The sequence below is a fragment of the Cibotium barometz genome, chromosome 11, assembly GCF_041138505.1.
Source record: "Cibotium barometz isolate CiBa-2024 chromosome 11, ASM4113850v1, whole genome shotgun sequence".
Taxonomy (NCBI): domain Eukaryota; kingdom Viridiplantae; phylum Streptophyta; class Polypodiopsida; order Cyatheales; family Cibotiaceae; genus Cibotium; species Cibotium barometz.
In genome coordinates, this window is record NC_141056.1 from 42655293 (window position 1) to 42682083 (window position 26791).

Below are 26791 nucleotides of genomic sequence, written 5' to 3' on the forward strand. Positions count from 1 at the left end.
CTTGCCCACGGCTGTCATGGTTGGGAGGTGAGTCAGGCCTGCACCCCCTTGTTGTTTGTTTGTTCGTTTGTTTGCAGGTTTCAAGTCTCGAACCAAGGTCGATCACGAGGGGATCCGTGGGGATTTGACAGTGGTATCAGAGCGTACCTCGTGAACGAGCAAGTCGGTAGGTAGAGAAGATGAGGTCGAAGAAAGGTATGTGTTAAAAAGCTTGCTGTTTTTTCTGTGCATACTGTTGTTTTCAGATTCAATATGAGTTTTTTCTTCATCAAAGAGACCCATGTTGATGGGAGATGGTAGGTTTAGAAGGGTCGCTTGCTTTGCAAGGAAGAGAAGTCTTGTTTGTGCAGTCACATGAACAGCAGGGAGAGAAACAGAAAAAGCACGTTTGCTTTTCGTTGAACGAGAGAGAGTGAAACCGGCCTCTAGTAGAAACCAAAGTGCGGTAGACTAACAGTCACCCGTCCACTTGTAGTCTAGATATGAAAACAAATTGGATTGGAGCTAGAGTGCCCCAAATCTGAAAATAAAACGACACCTGTTGGACCCAAAGCTTGGCGCCCCTTGCGGTATTTCTTTATTCAATTTCACAAATATGTAAGGCTGAGTACACCAAAAACCAGCCAAGAGAATACACCTGTATATCCAATCTGGCAGCCCACAATACCTCTTAGCACAGAGGATTCACACACACAGATCTATGTCTCAAAGCAACACTATGTGCTCCCCTCTGATCAGCCAAGACTATTCAGCAGGACAACCTTGAACATACATCTAGCATATCTCATGCACATGATTCCACAACTCAGCACAAGCATACATTCATTGTCCAATCTCTCTGTTTCCACCCTTTTCAATCTGCCTTACCCCTCCTCTCACAAGGGGGCTAGATAGCACAAATCTGCAGCAGACATAAGCTATTGGAAAGAAAAGTAGATGAACAAATTCAGAGCTTACCAAAATCAGCTCGTGGATCTGCACCGGAGGAAGTGATTGTACCAGTCTGTACTTGCACACTTGTTTCAACAACTTTGCTTCACACGTGTGGGAGTACCTGTCTGTACCTTCCTCTCTGCATCCACTTCAGCGCTGTACCTGACTGTACAGACCATAAAATCTGCACTGTACCAGTCCGTACAGGTTGTACCAGCAGCCCACGTGGCACTGTACCTGCCTACGCTGCCTGAATACAGCCTCTGTACCCGACTGTACCTACTCAGTCCAGCGCCGCCTGTTCCAGGTCTGTCCAGCGCCGCCAACACCTGTACTGTCCAGCGCTACCAGCTCCTGATTCAGTCCGTACAGCTGTCCGTACCTGTACCTGCAGCAGAATCTGCAGCAGCACCCACAGCGCCGCCTGTACCTGCTCAACCTCTGTCAACGCCGCCTGTACCAGCAAAGCTTGCAGCAGAGAAGACAGCCGTACTGTACTTGCAGTCGTACAACTCTGTACGGGCTGCACATGTGGACTGTACGGCAGGTTTTGCACAGAAAAACAGCAGCATAAACAATATTCAGCAGTCCCACGTTACTTCTCCTCTCCTCCACGCTTAGGCTTGCACGATTCCCCAAAAGCTAGAGAGAGAGTGAAGAGAGAGAGTCATGCACTCCAAAAGTGGAGTTGCCCCCTCCCCCAAACTTGTCCTAGGGCCCCAACTTTAATAGTTATTAAAGTTCCCTAGGGGCCACTAAGGCCTAGGGGCAACCACACATATAACATTAAAATATTAATGTTCTAGTTCCCCCCTTCACACCTAGGGATGTCCATACATCATTCACTCTGTCCGGGCACCCCAAGTGTGAATCATTTAATATTTTGACTCAGCAACCACCATGCCCACACTTGTGCTGTTCCATTTTCTCAGGGCCATGACAGAGAGAGCGAGAGAAAGCGAGCCAGGCGCATGGTCGTGAAGAACTGCTGGTCGTGAGCATCTGTACGTTGGGCAAGTGTTGGCTTTTGGTGTCTATGCTGGCGGCCAGGCTTGCAGTCGGCCAAGTATGTGCAGGCGCTCAAGGCTGTGTAGGCAGGCGGCCTTGGCCTGCATAGGCAGGCAGCCTTGGCCTGCATAGCCAGGCGGCCAGGCCTGCCAAGCCAGGTGGCCAGGCTTGCGTGGCCAGCCCAGGCAGTGCCTACGCTAGGCGAGCATGTACCCCGGCCAGGCCAGCAAGCCGGCGCCCAGGGCTACGCTGCCGTGCTGCCCAAGCCCAGTACAGCTGGCGCAGGCCCACGCCGGCTGGTGCGAAGGTACTGGCGACGACAGCAGCGACGGTCGGAAAGCAGGTTTGACGGCAGTACTCAACGTCAGCAGACAGCGCCGGCTAATCCAGGAGGGATGAGAAAAAAAAAACAAGGAAAGCACTCGTTTTTGGGCTTTCGTTTTTTTTTTTTTAAGGTTTAAAACCCCCCCCCCCCCCTCCAAGGTTAAAGGTGTTTTTTTTTTTACGAACCTAAATATATATATCCATATATATATATATATATATATATATATATATATATATATATATATATGAAAAAAAAAACACAAAAGCTAAGCAAAAGCTAAGCCTAGCTTTTGGAGATTTTTAGCTTTTGGAGATTTTTAGCTTTTGGGGCTATCTTTATAAACCCCTTAAGTGGGCTTCTTGCCACACATCTCTCAAGTTTTCAAGCTCTCAAGCTCTCAAGTTCCCTTGCACTTTCATTGTGCAAAGATCGAATTTTCTCTCCACGTCCCCTCTTCACGATGTCGACCCAAGAATCGGAGTTGGAGCCCCTTGTGGAACGCGAAGGCTTGCCGGCTACGGAAGGTACCGATGCCGATCTTTTTGACGATTTTGTGTCAAAATCAGATTTCCAAGAGTTCAAAGTAGCTCTTGAAGCTTCTTCAACGGAACGTCAGGCACAAATCGCAGCTCAGATGCAAGCTTTGCAGAACTCCATTGCTCTATTGACCACTACCCTCTCTACTTTCTCGGGTATGGATACCTTGGCTTCAGCTTTAGGCCCCAACATTACTCCGGAACCGTTCGGAGGCGAGCAAAAGCAGCACACCAAGGAGATAGTGGACATGTGGCTACATAAGTGGCAAGTTCACTTTCAGTTTCATCCATATGATGATGGAAAGAAGATTCAGTTAGCAGCAGGTTTCCTGTCCGGCAAAGCTTTACTTTGGTGGAAGGAACTCAACCCTAAGCCAACGACTTGGGCACAATTCGAAGACGTTTTCAAGAAGGAATTCCTCAAGAAAGAGAATGATTATGATGTTGTTGCCCGGTTTTCAGCTTTGACCATGACCTCGCAGCACCTCACTTATGAGGTCTACCTCCAGAAGTTTCGTGACTTGCAGATGAAAGCTACAAAGATGGATCCCACTACTCTGTTGGGGTTTTTCGTAGCTGGTTTACCAGACTCATACCGTTTACAGGTAAAAAATAACAAATGTAAAACATTGGACGAGGCCATTCATTCAGCTCGTATCTATGATGATACAATGGTCTCTTCCAAGTCGAAACCCGTTACCGAGCAGGGGAACAAGCATAAAAGAAAGTTCTCCACACCAATGGCTAACACGACAGAAGGAAAGTCTTCAGACCAACCTTCGAAGAGTTCAAGTTCGACACCAGCGAAGAAGAAACGACTCCTTAGGGATTCAAAGCTCAAGAAGGAAGGACGTTGTTTTATCTGCGAAGAAAAAGGACACATGCGTAACGAGTGCCCGAAGCAAAAGGATACCAAGTCAAACGCAGGACCCAAGCAAAAGGCAGCTAACCAGTTGTCTTTGACAGGTACGTCAATTACTGTACTTTCTCGCCCTAGTACTTGTTCTGATTGTCTGTTCAATTCTAAAGTATTTGGCTTGCATGATCTTCTCCGAGTTTATGGAGAAGTGAATGGCACATTCTTTTAGACCCTGGCAGTTCGCATAACTTTGTTAACTACAAACTTGTGCAAAAATTGAGTCTTGATACGACACTCAGCGACCATACCTATGAGGTACGTCTAGACACCTGCGGGAAGGCAAGTTTGGGATCGCAAGGTGGAGATGCTTCCAATCCAGATTCAGGACTACAAAGACACTCTGGAATGCTATGTAATGCATCTGGAAAATGTAGACTTGTTATTAGGGATTGAGTGGTTTAAGACTCTTCAAGTCCAGATAGATTAGTCTAGTCATATTTTTTCTTTTCAGCATAGGGACACCAAGTATAGTATTTTAGGTGATTGTATTCATCCCTCTCAGGGACCTCTTGTAAATACAATTGATTTTGGAAATATAATGGATTCTTCTTTGTATACCGCTTTCCATTGTGTATTGATTCCACTTTCTTCTTTTCTCATCCCTTCCATGGATGTAAATGAATTGAGTGTGTTTGAAAGCAAAGAATTACATAAGATACTTGATTCCTTTCAAGACGTATTTCCTAAGGAACTGCCATCGGGTTTACCTCCTGAACGGGCAGTAGATCATCGTATTGACGTGATCCCTGGTGCTCATCCTGTGAGTATTCCACCTTATAGGATGAGCCAAGCTGAGGAAGATGAGTTGGCTAAACAACTCGAAGATTACTTGAGGATGGGCCAGATCCGTCCAAGTAAATCACCTTGGGGTGCACCTGTGTTGCTTAGGAGAAAGAAGGACAATACCTGGAGAATGTGTATAGATTACAAGAGATTGAACAAGCTGACCATTAAGAACCGTTATCCTCTCCCTAGATCAGATAACCTGATTGACCGGTTAGCAGGAGCGAAATATTTCACGAAGATAGATTTACGTACTGGCTACCACCAAATACGTATTCATGAAAGGCATGTCGAAAGAACCGCCTTTCGGACTAGGTATGGCCATTACGAGTTTCTCGTATTACCTTTTGGGTTAACCAATGCTCCAGCCACTTTCCAGCAAATGATGAACGATCTTTTCGTGAACATTTGGGAAAATTTGTGGTGGTGTTCCTGGATGATATTTTGATATATAGACGTACTCTTGAGGATCATGTCAGACACCTCACGATTGTCTTATCTATTTTAAGACAGAATCGACTATATGCTAAGTTAAGTAAATGTGAGTTCCTTATGACCGACATCATTTACTTGGGACACAAGATCACTAGAGATGGATTGAGCATTGACTATGACCGAGTTCAGAAGGTTCTGGACTGGCCTATACCGCGAACAGTGAAACAACTTCGTTCTTTTCTCGGTTTTGTTGTTTTTCTTCGGAAATCTGTACGGAAGTACTCTCAGCTCACACTACCGATGACCGACTTATTGAAAGGTCGTGGACGTAAGTCCAATCAGCCTATCACTTGGAATAACGATTTGGATATAGCCTTCAGACTTTTGAAAGATAAAGTCAAGGAAGCACCTATCTTAGCATTACCTGATCCTAGTCGGCCTTATGTTCTTGAAACTGATGCCAGTGACTATGCTATCGGGGCTGCTTTATTCAAGATGATAGACCGGTTGCTTTTGAAAGTAAAAAGCTAGACGACACTCAATCTCGTTGGCCAACCCTTGAGAAGGAGCTTTATGCTGTGATTCATGCTCTCAAGGTTTGGAGACATTATTTATATGGCTCCAAGTTTGTGGTATTGACTGATCATCAGTCAATCAAGTATGTGTGTGATGCGGATGATTTGAGAGGCAAGAAAGCTCGTTGGGCAGAGTTAATGCAAGATTTTGATTTTGAGATCCGTTATCGGAAAGGGTCCATGAATAGTATTGCAGATGCGCTTAGTCGGATTAGAGAGGTGAATACTTTGTCGTTCACCGAGATTTCTACAGACTTATTTCAATCAGCAGGACTAATAGTTATTTTGGTCCATTTTGGCAGAAGATCCAGGACGGGAGCTCATTGATTGACCAAGACTCGATGACTGAGCAGTCTACTATTCAAGCTGCAGGAGGCCAGTGGATGATTCGGAATGGTTTACTATTCCGTAATGACAAAATTTGTGTACCACAGATCCCGAACATTAGATCCAAGATTCTTAAGGAGTGTCACGACGCCCCTTCTGCTGGACACCCTGGGGTACACAGGATACTATCATTAGTGAAACACACTTTTTATTGGCCGAAGATGAAAGGGTATGTAGAAGATTATGTTCTCAAGTGTCAAATTTGTCAGGCAAATAAAGCTGAACGCTTTAGAAAGACTGGGTTGTTGCATCCTTTGCAAATCCCAGGTAATAAATAGGAAAGTATTTCCATGGATTTTATTACCGGATTGCCAAGAACACATCAAGGCCACGATTCTATTTGGGTTGTGGTAGATCGCTTGACAAAAATGGCTAGATTTTTACCGACCCGGAAGACTATTACAGCTACGCAATTAGCACGGCAGTTTATCGAGCAATTGTTTAGACTGTACGGATTACCGCAAGACATAGTCAGTGATAGGGACTCTAAGTTTACGAGTGATTTTTGGAAACTTGTTTTTGAGAAGTTGGAAACAACTTTGAATTTGAGTTCCTCTAATCATCCTCAATCTGATGGCCAGACTGAAAGAGTGAATCAGATTTTGGAGGATATGCTTCGAGCATATGTATCCAAAAGACGGAGTTCATGGGAGGGTTATCTTCCTATGTTAGAATTTGCATATAACAGTACTAAGCATACGAGTACAGGGTTTAGTCCTTTCATGCTTATGTAAGGTTTTCAACCTAGATCACCTGTTACAGTAGGATTCTCATGACTTCAGCATGATGCAGCACGTAATTTTTTGCAAGATATGCAGGAAATGTTACAAGTTGCAAAGGAATCTATTAGAAGTGCTCAAGACCGAGACAGGTTTTATTCTAATAGACATCGTTCATCGAGAGAGTTCTCTGAAGGAACGATGGTGTATTTGCGAGTTCCGAAAGATTCCGAGACTTTACGGACAAGTCGATCTCCGAAATTATCCCCTAGATACAGTGGACCATTTCGTGTTACACGACGGATTGGTTCAGTTGCATATGAATTGGATTTGCCTTCTCATGTGAAAGTTCATCCTGTATTTCATGTCAGTAGACTTAAGGAAGTACTGGGTGGAGCAGATCAGTTAGTTGCTCCTCAAGAAATTATAGATGTCGAGGACATGACATTTGTTCCGCACGAACCTGAAAAGATTCTTGGATTTCGTGAACGAAGATTGCGTAATACGCTTATCACGGAATACAAGATCAAGTGGAAGGATCGTGTTGAGGAGGACGCTACATGGGAGACATTGACTACTCTTCAAAGAGATTACCCTGGCTTTTTAGTGAGCTCAAGAGTGAGCTCTTAGAGGAAGGGAAGTATGTCATGTGCACAGTGCGTATCTATCGTGTGCTACACGCACGCAAGACTAGTTTCGAGGCTTGGGGAAGCTTGGAACTAGGCAGGCTGATTGACGAGCTGAGTTAGGGAAATACTAACGGGCGGGCACCCAAGTATGGACGGGCGGGCATCCAAGTGTGGACGCCCGATGACCGGCCAAGAGCCTGTAAAAGGGTGGCCAAGGTTAGTTATTGGGATATAGAGAGTCTCGCGAGTTTGTGAGAGCTCTATGGTCTTGGAGCCTGGATCTAGTGCAGACGTGCACCTGCTTTACGCAACCGAGGCCCGCGAGGGCAGCTTCGTGGCGGTATGGGACGTCGCGAGGAGGAGATTGGTCGGTATGTCATCCTAATAAGCTCAGCTCGTGGCTCGGTGGGGACAGCCAAGACTGTGGGCTTGCCCACAGCTGTCATGGTTGGGAGGTGAGTCAAGCCTGCACCCCCTTGCTGTTTGTTTGTTCGTTTGTTTGCAGGTTTCGAGTCTCGAACCAAGGTTGATCACGAGGGGATCCGTGGGGATTTGACAAGTTTCCTCTTGTCGAACACAAGAACTACCAACATCTGTACTCGAAAGTTCCTGCCAACTGCTGCCAACATCTGGCAAGCCATCCACCATCTAGTTCGGGAAAGCCTGCACCTACAGCATATCCACACTTAAGTGGCCATTACCAGACTGCCACTCGTCACAAAACTGAGGACCTGGGAGAGAGAGAGAGCTGAAAGTTTGTGAACTCTATTCTCCACTCCGTCTTCCCAAACTACCTGGCCTGTTGCCTTGTCTCGGAGAGCAACAAAATGCTCATCAAACTCCACCCGTATGCCAGTCTTGCAAACCTGATGCACTAACAACAGATGAAAACCAAGTGATGGAACATACAACACCTAGGAGGAATGCTTCCCCCCTCTGCCATCGGGAACTATCTCCAACCTGCCCTCACTGTGAACTGGAATAGTGGATGTATCCCCAGTAAGAATGTGACCAGAATACTTGCAGAGATCCTGTAAATTTGAACAAGAAGGAGTCATGTGCCTGGAAGCACCACTGTCTATAATCCACTCCCGAGTATCCGTAGCGGAGAGTCCTCCAACCACCTCCCTGCACGAGGAAAATGTAACACCGATGTCCATAACCTCCATGTGCAAAAAAGCTGGAGTCTTCACGGTTGCTGCTGAGGATTCGGCACCCTTCTCGGTGCTCCGCTTGGGACACTGCCTCCAATAGTGGCCTTTCTCGCCACAATCATTACAGGTCCTTTCTGCCTTCAGTTTCTCGCGGTCTGCATTGGACGTCTTCTCAGAAGACTTCTCCGATGAAGCCTTTCCTTTGCCCTTGTTGTTACGGCCTTTCGACCGTTGGCCAATTAAGGCCTCCGAACCTCCGCCTTGTGGAGGGTTTGTGAATCTTTCCTCCTAGTGGGCACGAGCTCCTCCCATGTGATGGTGCTGAGCCTACCACTGGTAATCAAAGTAGAATAGAATGTTGAGTACTGAGAGGGGCCAAAAACAATGAAATCATCTAGGTCGTAAGACTCTCAAACAGATTCCATCATTACCTTCCATATGCTGTAGTTGTTCCCATCCAACTAACGGTCCACTGGGAACGTGGGGAGTGTCGAGATCTTCACATGCTTCTCAGCCATCTCAAGTAAATATGCCATTGCGGGGATGTAACTGAAAAGGGTGGGTGGGTGGGAAAAAAAAAGAACTTAAACCTGCAAGTGGCTGTCCAGCAAATCAGCCCGCCTTCCTCTTGCTTCTCCTCTTCCCGAACAGTCCAAAACAGTCCACCAATCAGCAACAAAACAGCCCCCCTCTTGCTCACACAGTTCCCAAGATCTATCAAGAGCCTAGAGCTCTGATACCATGTCAGAATATGCAGCGGAGATGAAGACAAAATCTGAGAACACAAGAGCAAGTGACTGCAAAAAAAAATACAGCAATAGAGAAGGAGAGAGAGGCGTGTAACTCTACTATATACACAAGAGAAAACCCAGAATACCCACTACAACAAGTGGGGGAGCAAGGGGCCATTTTACATGGCCCCACATGAGCAGTCGGCCAGCAGTAAGGACAATCGACAGCACACAGATGGTCCACGACCTGCACCAGCTCCATTCGGCCAGCCCTAGTGAGTCGGCCCTCACACGTGTGAAGTCGGCGAGCAGCAGAGAACAACCTGGGGGCAGCAGACTCAGTTGGCCACCATCTGGATGCGCCAGGAGCCACAGAACAGCCTCCCACACCTGAGGAAAAATAGGGAAAAATATGGAGTGGGGAAAAATGAGAAAACACATAAATCGGGCGGGCACACCCACAACAAAGGCCCTAGTGTAAATATACAGACAGGAGATGACTGCTAACACCTAGATCGTCATCAAAGCTCCTTACGCAGCACATGAGTAGGCAGCCTGTTAGCACTCATCTCCTGTCTGTACACTATGTCAGGGCCTCTGTTGTGGGTGTGCCCGCCCGTATTTGGTGTCTTCCCATTTTTCCTCACTCTCCATACTTTTTCCCTATTTTTCTGGAGCTGTGTATGGGCTGTCGGCTGCCCCCAGATGACTCGCCAACTGTATTTGTGATGCCCAACTGATCTGGTGCTGCCCGACCTTTTTTCAGTGCTAGCCAACTGCTTCTTTTCTGGCCGACCGGACATTTTCTGGTCGTGGGCTGCTGTCGGCTGATTCTAGGCGGGCCAACCAACAGCCAGGGGCCATATAAAATGGCCCCTTGCCCACACTCCATCATTCTGTATTCCGGGATTTTATTGGTGTATTTAGCAGAGTTACACTAGCTTCTCTCTCTCTCTTTCATCTGTGTATTGCTCTCTTCAGCAGTTGTCTTCATTCATCTCCTGTCTGTACACTATGTCAGGGCCTCTGTTGTGGGTGTGCCCGCCCATATTTGGTGTCTTTCCATTTTTCCTCACACTCCATATTTTTTTCCTATTTTTCTAGAGTTGTGTATGGCCTGTCGGCTACCCCCAGATGACTGGCCGACTGTATCTGTGATGCCCAAGTGATCTAGTGCTGCCCGACCTTTTTCCAATGCTGGCCGACTGAATCTTTTCTGGCCAACTGGACATTTTCTAGTCGTGGTGTCAAATCCCCATAGGATCTCCTCGTTGAACGCTCCTGGTACGAGACTCGAAACCTGCAAACAAACAAACAAACAAGAAGGGGGTGCAGGCTTGACTCACCTCCCAACCACGACAGCCGTGGGCAAGCCCACAAACTTGGTTGTCCCCACCGAGCCACGAGCTGAGCTAACTAGGTTGACGTACTGACCAATCTCTACCTCGCGACGTCCCATACCGCCACGAAGCTACCCTCGCGGCCTCGAGACTGCTGCCAGCCTCGGCTGCGTAAAGCAGGTGCACATCTGCACTAGATCCAGGCTCCAGACCATAGAGCTCTCACAAATCACGCGAGACTCTCTATATCCCAATAACTAACCTTGGCCACCCTTTTATAGGCTCTTGGCCGGTCATCGGGCGTCCACACTTGGACACCCGTCCGTCCATACTTGGGTGCTTGCCCGTTAGTCTATCCCTAACTCAGCTCGCCAATCAGCCTGCCTAGCTCCAAGCTTCCCCAAACCTCGAAGCTAGTCTTGTGTGCGTGTAGCACACGCGATAGATACACACTGTGCACATGCCATACTTCCCTTCCTCTAAGAGCTCACTCTTGAGCTCACTGAAAAGCCAAGGTAATCTCTCTGAAGAGTAGTCAATGTCTCCCATGTAGCGTCCTCCTCAACACGATCCTTCCACTTGATCTTGTATTCCGTGATAAGCGTATTACGCAATCTTCCTTCACGAAATCCAAGAATCTTTTCAGGTTCGTGTGGAACAAATGTCATGTCTTCGACATCTATGATTTCTTGAGGAGTAACTAACAGGTCTGTTCCACCCAGTACTTTCTTAAGTCTACTGACATGAAATACAGGATGAACTTTCACATGAGAAGGCAAATCCAATTCATATGCAACTGAACCAATCCGTCGTGTAATACGAAATGGTCCACAGTATCTAGGGGATAATTTCCGAGATCGACCTGTTCGTAAAGTCTCAGAATCTTTCGGAACTCGCAACCAATCGTTCCTTCAGAGAACTCTCTCGATGAACGATGTCTATTAGAATAAAACCTGTCTCGGTCTTGAGCACTTCTAATAGATTCCTTTGCAACTTGTAACATTTCCTGCATATCTTGCAAAAAATTACGTGCTGCCTCATGCTGAAGTCATGAGAATCCTACTGTAACAGGTGATCTAGGTTGAAAACCATACATAAGCATGAAAGGACTAAACCCTGTACTCGTATGCTTAGTACTGTTATATGCAAATTCTAACATAGGAAGATAACCCTCCCATGAACTCCGTCTTTTGGATACATATGCTCGAAGCATATCCTCCAAAATCTGATTCACTCTTTCAGTCTGGCCATCAGATTGAGGATGATCTGAGAAACTCAAATTCAAAGTTGTTTTCAACTTCTCAAAAACAAGTTTCCAAAAATCACTCGTAAACTTAGAGTCCCTATCACTGACTATGTCTTGCGGTAACCCGTACAGTCTAAACAATTGCTCGATAAACTGCCGTGCTAATTGCGTAGCTGTAATAGTCTTCCGGGTCGGTAAAAATCTAGCCATTTTTGTCAAGCGATCTACCACAACCCAAATAGAATCGTGGCCTTGATGTGTTCTTGGCAATCCGGTAATAAAATCCATGGAAATACTTTCCCATTTATTACCTGGGATTTGCAAAGGATGCAACAACCCAGCCTGTCTAAAGCGTTCAGCTTTATTTGCCTGACAAATTTGACACTTGAGAACATAATCTTCTACATACCCTTTCATCTTCGGCCAATAAAAAGTGTGTTTCACTAATGATAGTGTCCTGTGTACCCCAGGGTGTCCAGCAGAAGGGGCGTCGTGACACTCCTTAAGAATCTTGGATCTAAGGCAAATCCAATTCATATGCAATTGAACCAATCCGTCGTGTAATACGAAATGATCCACATTATCTAGGGGATAATTTCCGAGATCGACCTGTCCGTAAAGTCTCGGAATCTTTCGGAACTCGCAAATACACCATCGTTCCTTCAGAGAGAACACTCGATGAACGATGTCTATTAGAATAAAACCTGTCTCGGTCTTGAGCACTTCTAATAGATTCCTTTGCAACTTGTAATATTTTCTGCATATCTTGCAAAAAATTACGTGCTGCATCATGCTGAAGTCATGAGAATCCTACTGTAACAGGTGATCTAGGTTGAAAACCATACATAAGCATGAAAGGACTAAAACCTGTACTCGTATGCTTAGTACTCGGTTCTTAATTGTCAGTTTGTTCAATCTCTTGTAATCTATACACATTCTCCAGGTATTGTCCTTCTTTCTCCTAAGCAACACAGGTGCACCCCAAGGTGATTTACTTGGACGGATCTGGCCCATCATCGAATAATCTTCGAGTTGTTTAGCCAACTCATCTTCCTCAGCTTGGCTCATCCTGTAAGGTGGAATACTAACAGGATGAGCACCAGGGATCAAGTCAATACGATGATCTACTGCCCTTTCAGGTGGTAAACCCGATGGCAGTTCCTTAGGAAATACATCTTGAAACGAATCAAGTATCTTCTGTAATTCTTTGCTTTCAAATAGACTTAATTCATTGACATCCATAGAAGGTATAAGAAATGAAGAAAGTGGAATCAATATACAATGGAAAGCAGTATACAAAGAAGAATCCATTATATTTTCAAATTCAACTGTATTTACAAGAGGTCCCTGAGAGGGATATATACAATCACCTAAAATACTATACTGGGTGTTCCTATGTTGAAAAGAAAAAATATGACTAGACCAATCTATCTGGACTTGAAGAGTCTTAAACCACTCAATCCCTAATAACAAGTCTACATGTTCTAGGTGCATAATATGTTGAGATATCGAGCTCGTCTAGTGAGGCGGTGGCCACTGATGACCCGCCTGGGGGATAGGCCCCACACTTACACCACTGGCATGGTTGGTGAGATCTTGGGTGATATGCGGCCAGTGGGATGACAGGCTGTGTGACAGCCACTCTAGAGACTGGCATAGTTATAGCGCCAGCTCATTTAGTCGGGTTCACACTATAGAGAACCCGTGTATGTATTTGGTTGAGTACCTCTCATATTGTGTGTACTCTTATTCTTGTATATGGTGTGTTGAGTGTTGAGTAGAGAAGAAGAAGATTTTCAGCCTCTCACCTTGTGTGTTCTCTATTAGGGTTTTGTGAGTGTGTGTGTGTGCTTGCAAGAGCTCAAGCTCTCTTCCCCCCTGCATCTTTTCATGGTATCAGAGCCTGGTTCGTGCTAAGGGCTGAGCTGCAAGCAAGAGAACCACAGGAAGCGGTACGAGGGTAAGAGCTTCAACTACTCTTCCCTATTGTGTTGGTGACTACACCCTTGTCGGAAGCTCTACGGGAGGCACCGGCAAACGATCTCTGATTGAGGAGCTTTCTTCGCGGGAGTAAAGCTATAGGGCAACTATACAGTCCTTCGGACTACGTTTTTTGGGCCGAAAACGCGTTTCGGGCGCGTCTGGACCTCCGTTTTTCAGAAAGCAGGCGATTTCGAGCACTGCGGGTAAGTCATCGATTCTCTGCAGAACTCTGTTTTAAGAACTGCAGGAAGACAGATTGACTGTGCAGACACTGTGGGTGCTGCAAAGAGGTCTACAGTTGCCATTGGGTGTATGTATGTGCATTGAAGTCACTGGTTGTGACATTTGAGAGTACTGCAGTACCGCTGTGCAGAAAATACAGCATTTGTGCAGAAAAACCAGAGTGCAGGTTCTGGTAAAATTGTGTGTTTGGCAAGATGTCTAATGATGGCATAACACAAATTGTGGCTGAGAAGCTGGATAAGAATAACTTCCATGCTTGGAGGTTCAGGTTGACAAATTTCCTGATGGGAAAAGGTTATTGGGACTACATAGAAGGTGAGCATGAAGAGGCACCGGAGATACCGGATATAAATCCGACTGCTGCAGATGTGAAAGAGTTTAAAGACTGGAACCAAGGAGCCAGAAAGGTTATGTATTGGCTTTCCATTAGTATACAGGACACCATGATTGGGCACATTCAGGATGCCAAGTCCCCCAAGGAGGCGTGGGACACCTTGGTAAAGCTTTATGAAACAAACACCAAGGCACGTAAGATACAGTTGAAGAATGAACTTCATACTGTGGAGAAAAAGAGCATGTCTGTGAATGACTATGCGCTGAAGATAAAGGGTATTGTGGAATCCCTTGCATCTATTGGTGTGTCAGTAGATGATGATGACAAGGTGGAAGTCTGTCTACGTGGTCTCGGGCCACAATACAAGGCGTTTAAGACGTCTATTCAGACTCGGGAAAACATTCCCAACTTTACAGATTTGGTGTCTATGCTGATTATCGAAGAGAAGAACTTGGGTGAAGACCAACAGTCTTCACAAAGCAAAAACAGTTCAGAGCAACAGGCCTTCTACACGAGTTCAGGAAGAGGACGAGGTAGAGGAGGCCGTGGACGCGGTCAAGGAGGTGGCCGAACAGGTAATCAGAATTATGGCCAGCAGCAGCAGCAACAACAACAGTCCCAGAATCAACAACAACAACAACACGCAGGTGGAAGAGGCAAATTCAGAGGCAGGGGGAGTCAAAGAGGCCGTGGAAATTGGCAAAGGCAATATAATGATGCACGTGAATGCTACTATTGTGGTAAGCCAGGACATGTGCAGTCAGAATGTTATAAAAAGCAGGCTGACATGCAAAATGGGAAAGTGCAGCAAAACAACTATGCATCCTCAAGCAGAAATAATGAGGATAATGAGAGGTTGTTTGTTATGCAGCATGTCGTGAATGCCATGTCTGAAAATGTTGATGCAGCACAAAAAGATAATGTGTGGTATGTGGATTCAGGCGCTTCGAACCACATGACAAGTCATGGGGAGTGGTTCAAGGAGATGAAAAACCCGGAAAGACCAGGTTTTGTGGAAACAGGGGATGACACTGCTCATCCAATTGCCCACGTTGGAGATGTGCCATTGTCTATGCAGGATGGCAAAGTGAAGTACCTTGCAGATGTACTTCATGTACCGAACATAACAAAGAATCTGGTTTCAGTTGGCCAGATGATTGAGCAGGGTTTGCAGGTTCGGTTTAACCCTGATGGGTGTTATGTTGAAGATTTTAAAGACAAGTGCAGGTTGGTTGCAAAAGGCAACAGAGTGGGCAGAATGTTTACGTTGAATGTAGACATGCCTGAAATGAGTGCTGCAATGTTTGCAAATGGTTCAGGAGTTGTTGCAGACACAGACATATGGCATAAAAGAATTGGACATGTAAATGTTCAGAGATTGAAGTCTATGCAGACAAAAGGAATCGTGACAGGGCTGCCAAAATTTAAGGTGGAAGGTATGCAGAAAATATGTGAAGCATGCCAATTTGGAAAGCAAACAAAGCATGTGTTTCCACGTAACAGATATGTGAGCAGAAATGCACTAGATGTTGTGCATTCAGATGTATGGGGTCCTACGAAGACCGTATCTATGGGAGGCTGCAGGTACTATGTCACGTTCATTGATGACCACACAAGGAAAGTGTGGGTATATTTCATGAAGGAGAAGAGTGAGGTGTTCACTCACTTCCAGAATTTCAGAGTTTTGGTTGAAAAGCAAACAGGGAAATATGTAAAGTGCCTAAGGTCAGATGGAGGGGGAGAATACTTCTCCAATGAGTTCTCTGAATTTTTGAAGAAGAATGGTATTCGGAGACAATTCACATGCAGATATACTCCGCAGCAAAATGGAGTTGCTGAGCGGAAAAACAGGCACATTGCTGAGATTGCGCGAGCATTGATGGAAGAGAAGAATATGCCGCATTGCTATTGGGCTGAGGCTGTTTCTACAGCAGTATACATCATGAACAGGACTCCAACTGCAGCCATACATGATGTAACTCCAGAGGAGAGGTTTACTGGCAGAAAACCAGATTTGTCTCATCTGAAAGTCTTTGGATGCATTGCATATGTGCATGTGCCAGATGAGCTGAGAACTAAGCTGGATCCGAAAGCTGAAAAATGTGTGTTTATTGGATACTCCCTTGAGCAAAAGGGATACAGGTGTTATAATCCTGCTACACGTGAGTTGAGGGTAAGCAGGGATGTTGTCTTTGATGAGATGAGCAGCTGGTATGCTGCTGAAAAAGAAGCTGTCGGGGCTGATGTGAGTGGAAGTGTGGTTGCACAGAATGCAGGTCATCAATCACAGTCTTTGAGTGGACCAGGAGAGTCCTCATCTAGTGGGTCTGTTGATAGACCATGGAGTGGCAGGCTGCGTCATAATACCAGTCATGCAAATGTGATTAGTACATCACGAAAAGGAAAAGAGAAAGTGGTTGAGCCCCTTGGTATGCCTGACATTTCTGCAGGGCATTCTCATGTTGATGGAGAGTCTAGTGGCTCAGATATGAGCCTTGATGAGGAGCTTGGGATCCCAGCTATGAGAACACCTGGTGTAAAGAAGGCTATGGAAGCCATGAATGAAAAGCTGCGAAGATCAGGGAGAGTGAAGAACCCTGTGCAGAGATTTACATATGATGGTTATGTGGCACATCACTATGCATATATGGCAAAGGTTGTGCAGGTTGTTGAGCCCACATGCATTGATGAGGCTGTTGGAAATGTGTGTTGGGAGAAAGCTATGGATGAGGAGATGGATGCACTATATGGAAATGAAACTTGGGATTTAGTGCAATTGCCAGAAGACAAGAAAGCCATTGGATGCAAGTGGGTGTACAAAGTTAAACATAACAGTGATGGAAGCATAAACAGGTACAAGGCTAGATTGGTAGCCAAAGGATATGCGCAGACATATGGGATTGATTATGAGGAAACTTTCAGCCCAGTTGCCAAGATGGCAACGGTGAGAGTTGTGATAGCAGTGGCTGCGTCAAAGCAATGGTCTTTACATCAGATGGATGTAAAGAATGCATTCTTGCATGGGGATTTGCAAGAAGAGGTGTATATGTTGCAGCCACCTGGTTATGAGGATGTGGGTCACCCCGAGCATGTTTGCAGGTTAAAGAAAGCCTTGTATGGCTTAAAGCAAGCACCAAGAGCATGGTCTGACAAGATTTCTGAATATCTTGTCACTATTGGCTTTCATGTAGCCAATGCAGATTTCTCATTGTATGTGAGACATGGTGATAGAGGGGTTGTGCTTGTTGTCATCTATGTAGATGACTTGATCATTACGGGGGACCATGATGCAGAGATCTTTGATGTAAAGATCTTGCTTAGACAGAAGTTTGAGATGAAGGATCTGGGGGAGCTCAGATATTTCTTGGGCATTGAGGTGATTAGGTCATCACATGGTATTGGATTACTGCAGAGACAGTATGGCTTGGACATGTTGTCCAAGTATGGTATGACAGGCTGCAAGCCTATTTCTGTGCCATTGGATCAGAATGGCAAGTTGAGTGCAGATTCAGGAGAGATCTTGGAGGATCCTACTATGTACAGGAGCATAGTAGGAAGTTTGATCTACATGACGATCACCAGACCAGATTTGAGCTATGCTGTTGGGTTGGTGAGTCAGTTTATGCAGGTTCCACGGAAACCGCATTTGGATGCTGTGAGACGCATACTGAGGTATGTGAAGTCTACTTTACATTGTGGACTATTCTATGAGACTGGGACAGAGATATGTGTACATGGGTACACAGATGCTGATTGGGCTGGTAGTATCTCAGACAGAAGATCTACCAGTGGATTCATGTTTTCTTTGGGGAGTGCTGCTGTGACTTGGAGCAGCAAGAAGCAGCCTACGGTTGCTCTATCGAGTACAGAGGCCGAGTACAGAGGAGCTGCTATGGCAGCATGTGAGGTAGCTTGGTTGAGAAAGCTACTTGCAGATTTGGGTCTATCAGTGAATAGACAAGTTGTCATTTTCTGTGACAACATTAGCAGTATACAGTTGGCCAGGAACCCAGTCTTTCATGCTCGTACGAAGCACATAGAGGTCCACTACCACTTCGTCAGAGAGAGGGTCTTGGCAGGAGACCTTGACCTTGTTTATGTCAGCACAGAGGATCAGGTAGCTGACATCTTCACCAAAGCATTGGGTACAGAGAAGCTCCGCAGATTCAGGGCTTCGCTTGGTGTACATGAGATGGAGTTGAGCTCGAGGGGGAGTGTTGAGATATCGAGCTCGTCTAGTGAGGCGGTGGCCACTGATGACCCGCCTGGGGGATAGGCCCCACACTTACACCACTGGCATGGTTGGTGAGATCTTGGGTGATATGCGGCCAGTGGGATGACAGGCTGTGTGACAGCCACTCTAGAGACTGGCATAGTTATAGCGCCAGCTCATTTAGTCGAGTTCACACTATAGAGAACCCGTGTATGTATTTGGTTGAGTACCTCTCATATTGTGTGTACTCTTATTCTTGTATATGGTGTGTTGAGTGTTGAGTAGAGAAGAAGAAGATTTTCAGCCTCTCACCTTGTGTGTTCTCTATTAGGGTTTTGTGAGTGTGTGTGTGTGCTTGCAAGAGCTCAAGCTCTCTTCCCCCCTGCATCTTTTCATAATATAGCATTCCAGAGTATCTTTGTAGTCCTGAATCTGGATTGGTAGCATCTCCACCTTTCGATCCCATACTTGCCGACCCGCAGGTAGGCGTATCTCAGGTATGATCGTTAGGTGACGTATCAAGACTCAATTTCTGCACAAGTTTGTAGTTAACAAAATTGTGTGAGCTACCAGGGTCTAGAAGAATGTGGATTCTATGGCCATTCACTTCTCCATAAACTCGGAGAAGATCATGCAAGCCAAAAACTTTAGAGTTGAACAGACAATCAGAACATGTACTAGGACGAGAAAGTACATTAACTGACATACCTGTCAAAGACAACTGGTTAGCTGCCTTTGGCTTGGGTCCTACGTTGGTCTTTGCACCTTTTGCTTCGGGCACTTGTTACGCATGTGTCCTTTTCCTTCGCAGATGAAACAACGTCCCTCCTTCTTGAGCTTCAAAGCCTTAAGGAGTCGTTTCTTCTTCGCTAGTATCGAACTTGAATTCTTTGAAGGTTGGACCGAAGACTTTCCTTCAGTCGTGTTAGCCATAGGTACGGAGAACTTTCTTTTATGCTTGTTCCCCTGCTCGGTAACGGGTTTAGATTTAGAAGAGACCATTGTATCATCATAGATACGAGCTGAATGAATGGCCTCGTCCAAAGTTTTGCATTTGTTATTTTTAACATGTAAACGGTATGAGTCGGGTAAACCGGCTACGAAGAACCCCAAAAGAGTAGTGGGATCCATCTTTGTAGCTTTCATCTGCAAGTCCCTAAACTTCTGGAGGTAGACCTCATAAGTGAGGTGCTGCGAGGTCATGGTCAAAGCTGTAAACCGGGCAACAACATCATAATCATCCTCTTTCTTGAGGAATTCCTTCTTGAAGACATCTTTAAATTGTGCCCAAGTCGTTGGCTTAGGGTTGAGTTCCTTCCACCAAAGCAAAGCTTTGCCTGAGAGGAAACCTGCTGCTAACTGGATCTTTTTTCCATCATCATATGGATGAAACTGAAAATGGACTTGCCACTTATGTAGCCAAGTGTCCACGATCTCCTTGGTACACTGCTTTTGCTCGCCCCTGAACTGTTCCGGAGTAATGTTGGGGCCTAGAGCAGAGGCCAAGGTATCCATACCCGAAAGAGTAGATAGGATAGTGGTCAAAAGAGAGATGGAGTTCTGCAAGGCCTGCATCTGGGCGGCGATTTGTGCCTGACGTTCCGAAGAAGAAGCTTCGAGAGCTACTTTGAACTCTTGGAAATCAGATTTGGACACATAATCGTCAAAAAGATCGGCATCGGTATCTTCCGTAGCCTGCAAGCCTTCGCGTTCGACAAGGGACTCCAACTCGGATTCTTGGGTCGACATCTTGAAGAGGGCAAGGGAAGAGAAAATTCAATCTTGCACTTAAAAGTGCTTGAGAACTTGAGAGCTTGAGAGCTTGAAAACTTGAGAGATGTGTGGCAAGAAGCCCACTTAAGGGGTTTATATAAGCTTCCCCAAAAGCAACTTGAGCTTTTGCTTTTGTGTTTCACACACACACACACACACACACACACACACACACACACACACACACACATATATATATATATATATATATATATATATATATATATATATATATATATATATATATTCTGTTTTCTTTTTAAAAAAACACCTTTAAACCTTAGGTGGATCTTGAAACTCTTTTTTTTTTAAAGTTTAATCCATTAAAAAAAACGAAAGCAAGCGTATGTTTTTTTTTTTTTTAACAAAAGCTCAATTCAGCGCTTGAATGCTTTTACGCTTTTTTTTTCTGTGCCCACCTGAATTTAGTGCCATCGGACGCCTGCGTGGCCTGAAATCTTTGCTGCCTGCGCACGTGTGCTTTCCCGTCGGTGCATAGGCCTGGCCGCCTGCGCACAGCTACTTGCGTAGGCCTGGCCGCCTGCCAGCCTACGCACAGGTAATGCTAGCCTGTACGCCTGCGCCCACATCAGCCGGCAGCACCCAACTGCACCCGGCCAGCAGCACCCAACCAGCAGCACCCGGCCAGCATCTGACTGCGCATACACAGCCAGCGAACTTCTCTCTCTCTCTCTCTCTCTCTCTCTCTCTCTCTCTCTCTCTCTCTCTCTCTCTCTCCAACAAAAGCCGCCATGCTTTTTTCTTTTTTTTCTCTCAACAGTTCATACGACTGTAAAACACATCTAAGCTTCTTCATGTTGTAAACAAATCGACCCTTCCTAGACCACCATCTCCATCATCACGGGTTTCTTCCATGAAAAAAGCACATACTAATATGAAAAAACAGCAGCATGCATAAACAAAACAGCAAGCTTCTTGAACACATACCTATCTTCGACCTCTTCTCTACCTACCGACTTGCTCGTTCACGAGGCATGCTCTGATACCACTGTCAAATCCCCATAGGATCTCCTCGTTGAACGCTCCTGGTACGAGACTCGAAACCTGCAAACAAACAAACAAACAAACAAGAAGGGCGTGCAGGCCTGACTCACCTCCCAACCACAACAGCCGTGGGCAAGCCCACAGACTTGGCTGTCCCCACCGAGCCACGAGCTGAGCTAACTAGGTTGACGTACCGACCAATCTCTACCTTGCGACGTCCCATACCGCCACAAAGCTACCCTCGCGGGCCTCGAGACTGCTGCCGGCCTCAGCTGCATAAAGCAGGTGCACGTCTGCATTAGATCCAGGCTCCAGACCATAGAGCTCTCACAAATCACGCGAGTCTCTATATCTCTCATGACTAACCTTGGCCACCCTTTTATAGGCTCTTGATTGATCATCGGGCATCCACACTTGGGCGCCCGCCCGTCCATACTTGGGTGCCCACCCGTTAGTCTATCCCTAACTCAGCTCGCCAATCAACCTGCCTAGCTCCAAGCTTCCCCAAACCTCGAAGCTAGTCTTGTGTGCGTGTAGCACACGGTAGATACACACTGTGCACATGACACGTGGGCTGCTGTCGGCTGATTCTAGGCTAGCCGTCCAACAGCCATGGGCCATATAAAATGGCCCCTTGCCCACACACTCCATCATTCTGTATTTCGAGATTTTATTGGTGTATATAGCAGAGTTACACTAGCTTCTCTCTCTCTTTCATCTATATATTGCTCTCTACAGCAGTTGTCTTCATTTCCGCTGTGCATTATGCCATAAGTTTTTTGTAATTCCTACCACAATGATTTAGTATTATTATCCATCTCTCTTGCTTTAAGTTCTTTGTCTTGTGGAAGGTCTTGTTATTTGTGTGAATGTTCAAGTTGTATTTTCTTACAAACCCATGAACTTAAAATCTTTAAAAAAGAGACATTTGGCTTGTACAAATTAGAGAGCTATAACTTGAAGTGGAAAAGAATCTCTAGGGATTTACCACTATCAATGGTATGGGCAAGGTGCATAGATTAATTAAATGCTCATGTTTAAGATGCCTCTTTGGCGAGGTTTGTTCCACAAATAACTTGAAGACTTTTTTACATCTTGCTCAAATGATGTAATAAGTTATCCAATCGGTTTGGCATTGCCAACTAGTTTAGTTGGTGATTGCAAAAGATATTTTTTTGGCGTAAGTATTTGGTCATTAAATACTTGGTTAAAAGAGTGTTCATGAATTTGAACATCTAGCTGAACAAAAATTTTGTAGATTATGGTTTTGATCACCTAGTGCAGGCTTATGTATAGTCCACCAGAACACTTGGACTGGTGGAGCCATGTGGTCTGGGACGAAGGGGTTGAGGGTAGGGGCACAGCTTGTTTGGAGATGATTTGCAGATTAACAATGAATATTAACTGAGATGTCTAGTCAACGTTCATAGCAACTGAATGGAAAAGGAAGTTTTGTTTTGGGTAATGAAGTCGTTCGATTGCCAGCTCTGACTCGCTAGCCAGGCTTGGTTCTGGACTAACCTAAGAGAGCACTCAGAAACAACATTGCTCCAGAGAAGCTAATAAAGTGGAAAAGTTAAACATAAAAGAGCACTCAGAAACAAGATTGCTCCAGAGAGGCAAATAAAGGGGAAACGTAGAAGCGATAGACTACAGTTCCCAGCATTTAGTTTCAGAATGCATAGTGAGGGTATCTAATATTCATCCTTTCAGCCATTTAAACAAGGGGGAGGAAGAGGCCCTCTAGGTAAGTTCAACATGCTGTCTAGACGCCGCCGTGCAGTTCCCCTGACACCTACTGTCCATCTCAGCCCTTGTAAATGCCTTCAGCCAGCAGCCCTCGGCAAAGATATTACTTTCATTCCCAACCAATGATAACACATTATATTCTACCATTTGCACAGCACAATCTATCATCCCCCAACAACAAAAGTTTCCCCTTTCTCTTTTCGCCATAGCCACAGATATCAAAAGGGGAGGACCTCTTACGTTAGCTCTTCCGAGTAAGTCCGGAAGGTGGTGGCGGCGGTTTTGGAGTGGCGCCGGCGTCTGCGGCTGGAGTAGATGCGGAAGGTGGTGGGGTGGTCGGGGTTCTCTGCTTCGCCGCGGATGAAGTCGGGCACTCTGTCGTAGGGGATATGGCAGACCTGCTGCACGGGGTACGGCGAGTTCGAAAGCCTGAGGTACTGCCACTGCACGTTGATGGAAGAGAACTTGCCCGGCGGTGGACTCTGCACTACAGGCTTCGCATCCTTGTCGAACAGCTCCATTCGCCTGCCAGAAACCCTAATTCTCCGAGATGCCCTTCTCCTGTGTCCTGCGAAACCCTAAGTTCTTCTCCAGATCGACCCTCCTCTTGGAGGATCCTTCCTCTTGCTTCCAAACCCTAACTGCTTCCAGATGCTGTCGTCCCGCGAACTGCCCCTGTTGATTCCGCCTTCGCAATCGTGAGGTGCCTGGCATTTCACCACGCCACCGCTTCTGCCAACATGGCCCGATCTCGTCACACAGGCTGTGCGCATTCGAAAACAGCCATGCCCATTACAGCTCATCCATCGCTAGTCTAAAACTCGCCTTCTTTTTCAATTTTTATACCAAACGGCGTTTTAAAAATGCAGACTGTTCAAATTAAACTTCACACAGACATTGCTCTGTCCCCTTGTGTAGAGGGTTTATATATTTACACATACACGTGTATAACATATACATACATACAATAGAGGCAACTCTTCCACTTCTTCATTTGTGTGGAGGGTTTAATTGACACACACAATGCGCACATGCCAATATCCAGGTAGTAGCCATGGTGTCTCACGCGATCCGCCATTTTCACCTCGGTTCACCTTCCTATGCATATCGCACAACATGGTAGCATCTACTCCAATTGACATCTACCCCAACTACATCAGCACCTTCTCCACATGGTCACCATTATCCTACACATGGATGAGATCAAGCTATGTACTCTAAAGCCTAGCATTCACCACGGACTCTACTCGGTTTGTCGACTAGGAGTTTCATCAACACATGCGACATCACAAATCTTGACGCCACATCAACAACTTTTTGGGCATCGGCCAAATAAACCTTCATGTGTGAAGGGTAACTCTTCATATGGAGGGCGGGGACAATAGCCTAGTGGTAGAGCGTTGAACTCTACCCCTATAGACACAAGCTTAAACCCCAGCTCACCCACCTGTCAAACCATAAGGGGTGTGATAAAAAACGAGCCTCTCACGATTTTTTAACTCTACATATATGTTAATCCTACCAAAGACAAACACTTGATCCCCAACCAAATGGACCCCCAAATGTTTTTAGTTGGCCCATTATAATGTGGGCATCTAGAAAATTTGGTACATTTTCAAAACTTGCTTTTGATAAGGTAACGACCATGTTATTGCATTAAATCGAAAATGCATGATTATCTTCACATTAAAACCTGCACATCTCTTATAATGATGACAACAGCAGAGGGACTTGAAGTTGGTTAGATGGAGTGTGGAGGGCACCACAACACGTCTCTCTCTCTCTCTCTCTCTCTCTCTCTCTCTCTCTCTCTCTCTCTCTCTCTCTCTCTCTCTCTCCACACACACACACACATGCACATACACACTTCTATATCCTGCTTCTTGATCCTGATCTGATAATATCCAGATTTTAGTTCAATATTTGTAAGACCTAAGATCCATACAATCAATCTAAGAGTTCCATCAATTCTGGGAATAGGGTACTTATTTTGGTCATTTGATTTATCCCTTTGTAATCAATACATAGCCTAAGCATCCCATCTTCCTTCTTCAGGTGCTCCTCGTGGTGACACATTGGGCTGCACCAGTTGCCTTAACTGTTCTTTGAGCTCAATGTCTTTAGGAACTGCTATCTTATAAGCACACTTGGCTGTGGGTTGGGATCTAGGTATTAGCTAAATCTCATGATCCACTTCTCGAGCAAGGGGGCATTTCTATGAGCTCTTCTTGGGACATTCGCTCAACCACTCCGACTCCTTGGGCTCTGACCTTTGAGTTACTAGATTTAGCTTGATTACATAGATGGATTGTCTCTTTTTGAGTCCTTTCAACAATTTAGATGCTTTCACCAGCAGCAGTTGGAGTATGGAAGACCTTGGGGTTCTAGTCCTATGAACCTTTATTCCTTGAAGACCAAGAAAAGATAGGGTTTCCTTATGACAATGAATGTCAACTTAATTTGTACCTCCTAGAGGGGACAGGGAGTGGATGTACATATGGGTATGTGAACAGTCTCTTATATAGCTGTGGATAAGTGTGAATGCACTTTAGTGCACCTACTTTTTACTTTCTATATGCAATTAATTTGAAGCAAGTTCTCTTCTTGTGCAAGTACATGTGTTGATGCAATCTTGTTGATTCTCTCTCCCCCCTAGGGTTGTGGTTTTCCCACATGGTATCAAAGCTTTGGTTTTGAGTCAAAGGACTAGTTGTGCTGCATTTTTGTGCTATGGTGACCATCAAAGAAGAAGAAGATCATTTTACTATGACAACTATGTTTTGCCAAAAAACGTTGCTATTTTTTCCCCTTGCACAAAGGGCTGCGTGGTGATGGTTTACAGGTTGTGAAGGCATTTTTGTAGCCAAAATCCTTGGCTCATTGAGTTGTGTGTTCTGTTGCACCACGTGAAGGTGGGGAAGATGAAGCAGCTGGTAGCATGTGGAGCTACATTTTCTGAGGCATATCTTGTTAGTCACGTGCTATGCAGCAATAGTATGTGTTGTGCATATGAGACAAAGGTGCTATTTTTTTTTCTTCATTGAGTGCTTTGTGGCATCATAGGGTTGTCTGCACCATGCTTTTTGGAGTTTTTTATTTATATCCAAGGTTGATTAAGGTCCTTCATAGCTCCTATTCATGCACGGCTAAGGGGAAGTTGTTCGAGAGAAGAAAAGTTGTGTGTCCGGAGTGATCAAGTGGTTGTTTGGGACTAGATTTTTGCAACGGATCGAGTGAGTTACTTCGCCATTTTCAGCTAGTGGCAAGTCCAAAACATAGAAAGCCCATGAGTTGTGGGCATTATCCAACTGCATGGGAAGCACATCAGGTGCACATCAATTTGTGAGCTAGTGAAGTTATCTTGGTTTTCGTGCGTAAGTATTCATTTGTAGCTAGTTTTTCCTCCTGCATCCTTCACTATGGGTTGCAAATACAATTTTTTTGTTGATTTTTTTGGCACAAGTATTGGTCTAGGGTTAAGGCATGGCATCTCTTCTACATATTGGGTTGTCAAAGGAGAGCAAGTTGGATGGATCTAGCTGTCTGTTGTGGAAAGTAAAGATCCAGATCAATTTGTTTCCTTCAAGCTGTGGAAGATTATTGAAATTAAAACCAAGAAAGCCAAAGAAGGGTCACACGTATAGTCTGTGTCTTGTTATTTGATGATAATGAAGAAGGTATTGATAAGGAAGAAGGTGCTGACTCAAAGTTGATTGAAGAGATTGGGATGATCGTGATGCTCAAGCATTTGCCTTAATCATAATGACT

General features: G+C 45.3%; 1 protein-coding gene across 2 annotated transcripts in view; it reads right to left on the bottom strand.

Annotated features, from left to right (window-relative positions):
* Positions 1-23920, bottom strand: part of LOC147634191 (uncharacterized) — a 78269-nt gene extending 54349 nt beyond the window's left edge. The window contains exons 1-2 of one of the 2 annotated variants that reach the window (XM_086805349.1): positions 23264-23404; positions 21240-21546 (exon numbers count right to left, since the gene is read on the bottom strand). Coding sequence is in view for 1 of the 2 variants with exons in the window: in XM_086805348.1 (XP_086661474.1) it covers positions 23264-23544 (281 nt within the window). In the remaining variant the exon portion in view is untranslated. Of the gene's footprint in view, positions 1-21239; positions 21547-23263 lie in introns of both variants that reach the window. The other variant, XM_086805348.1, reaches the window with a different exon arrangement.
* Between the last annotated feature and the right edge of the window lie 2871 nt (positions 23921-26791).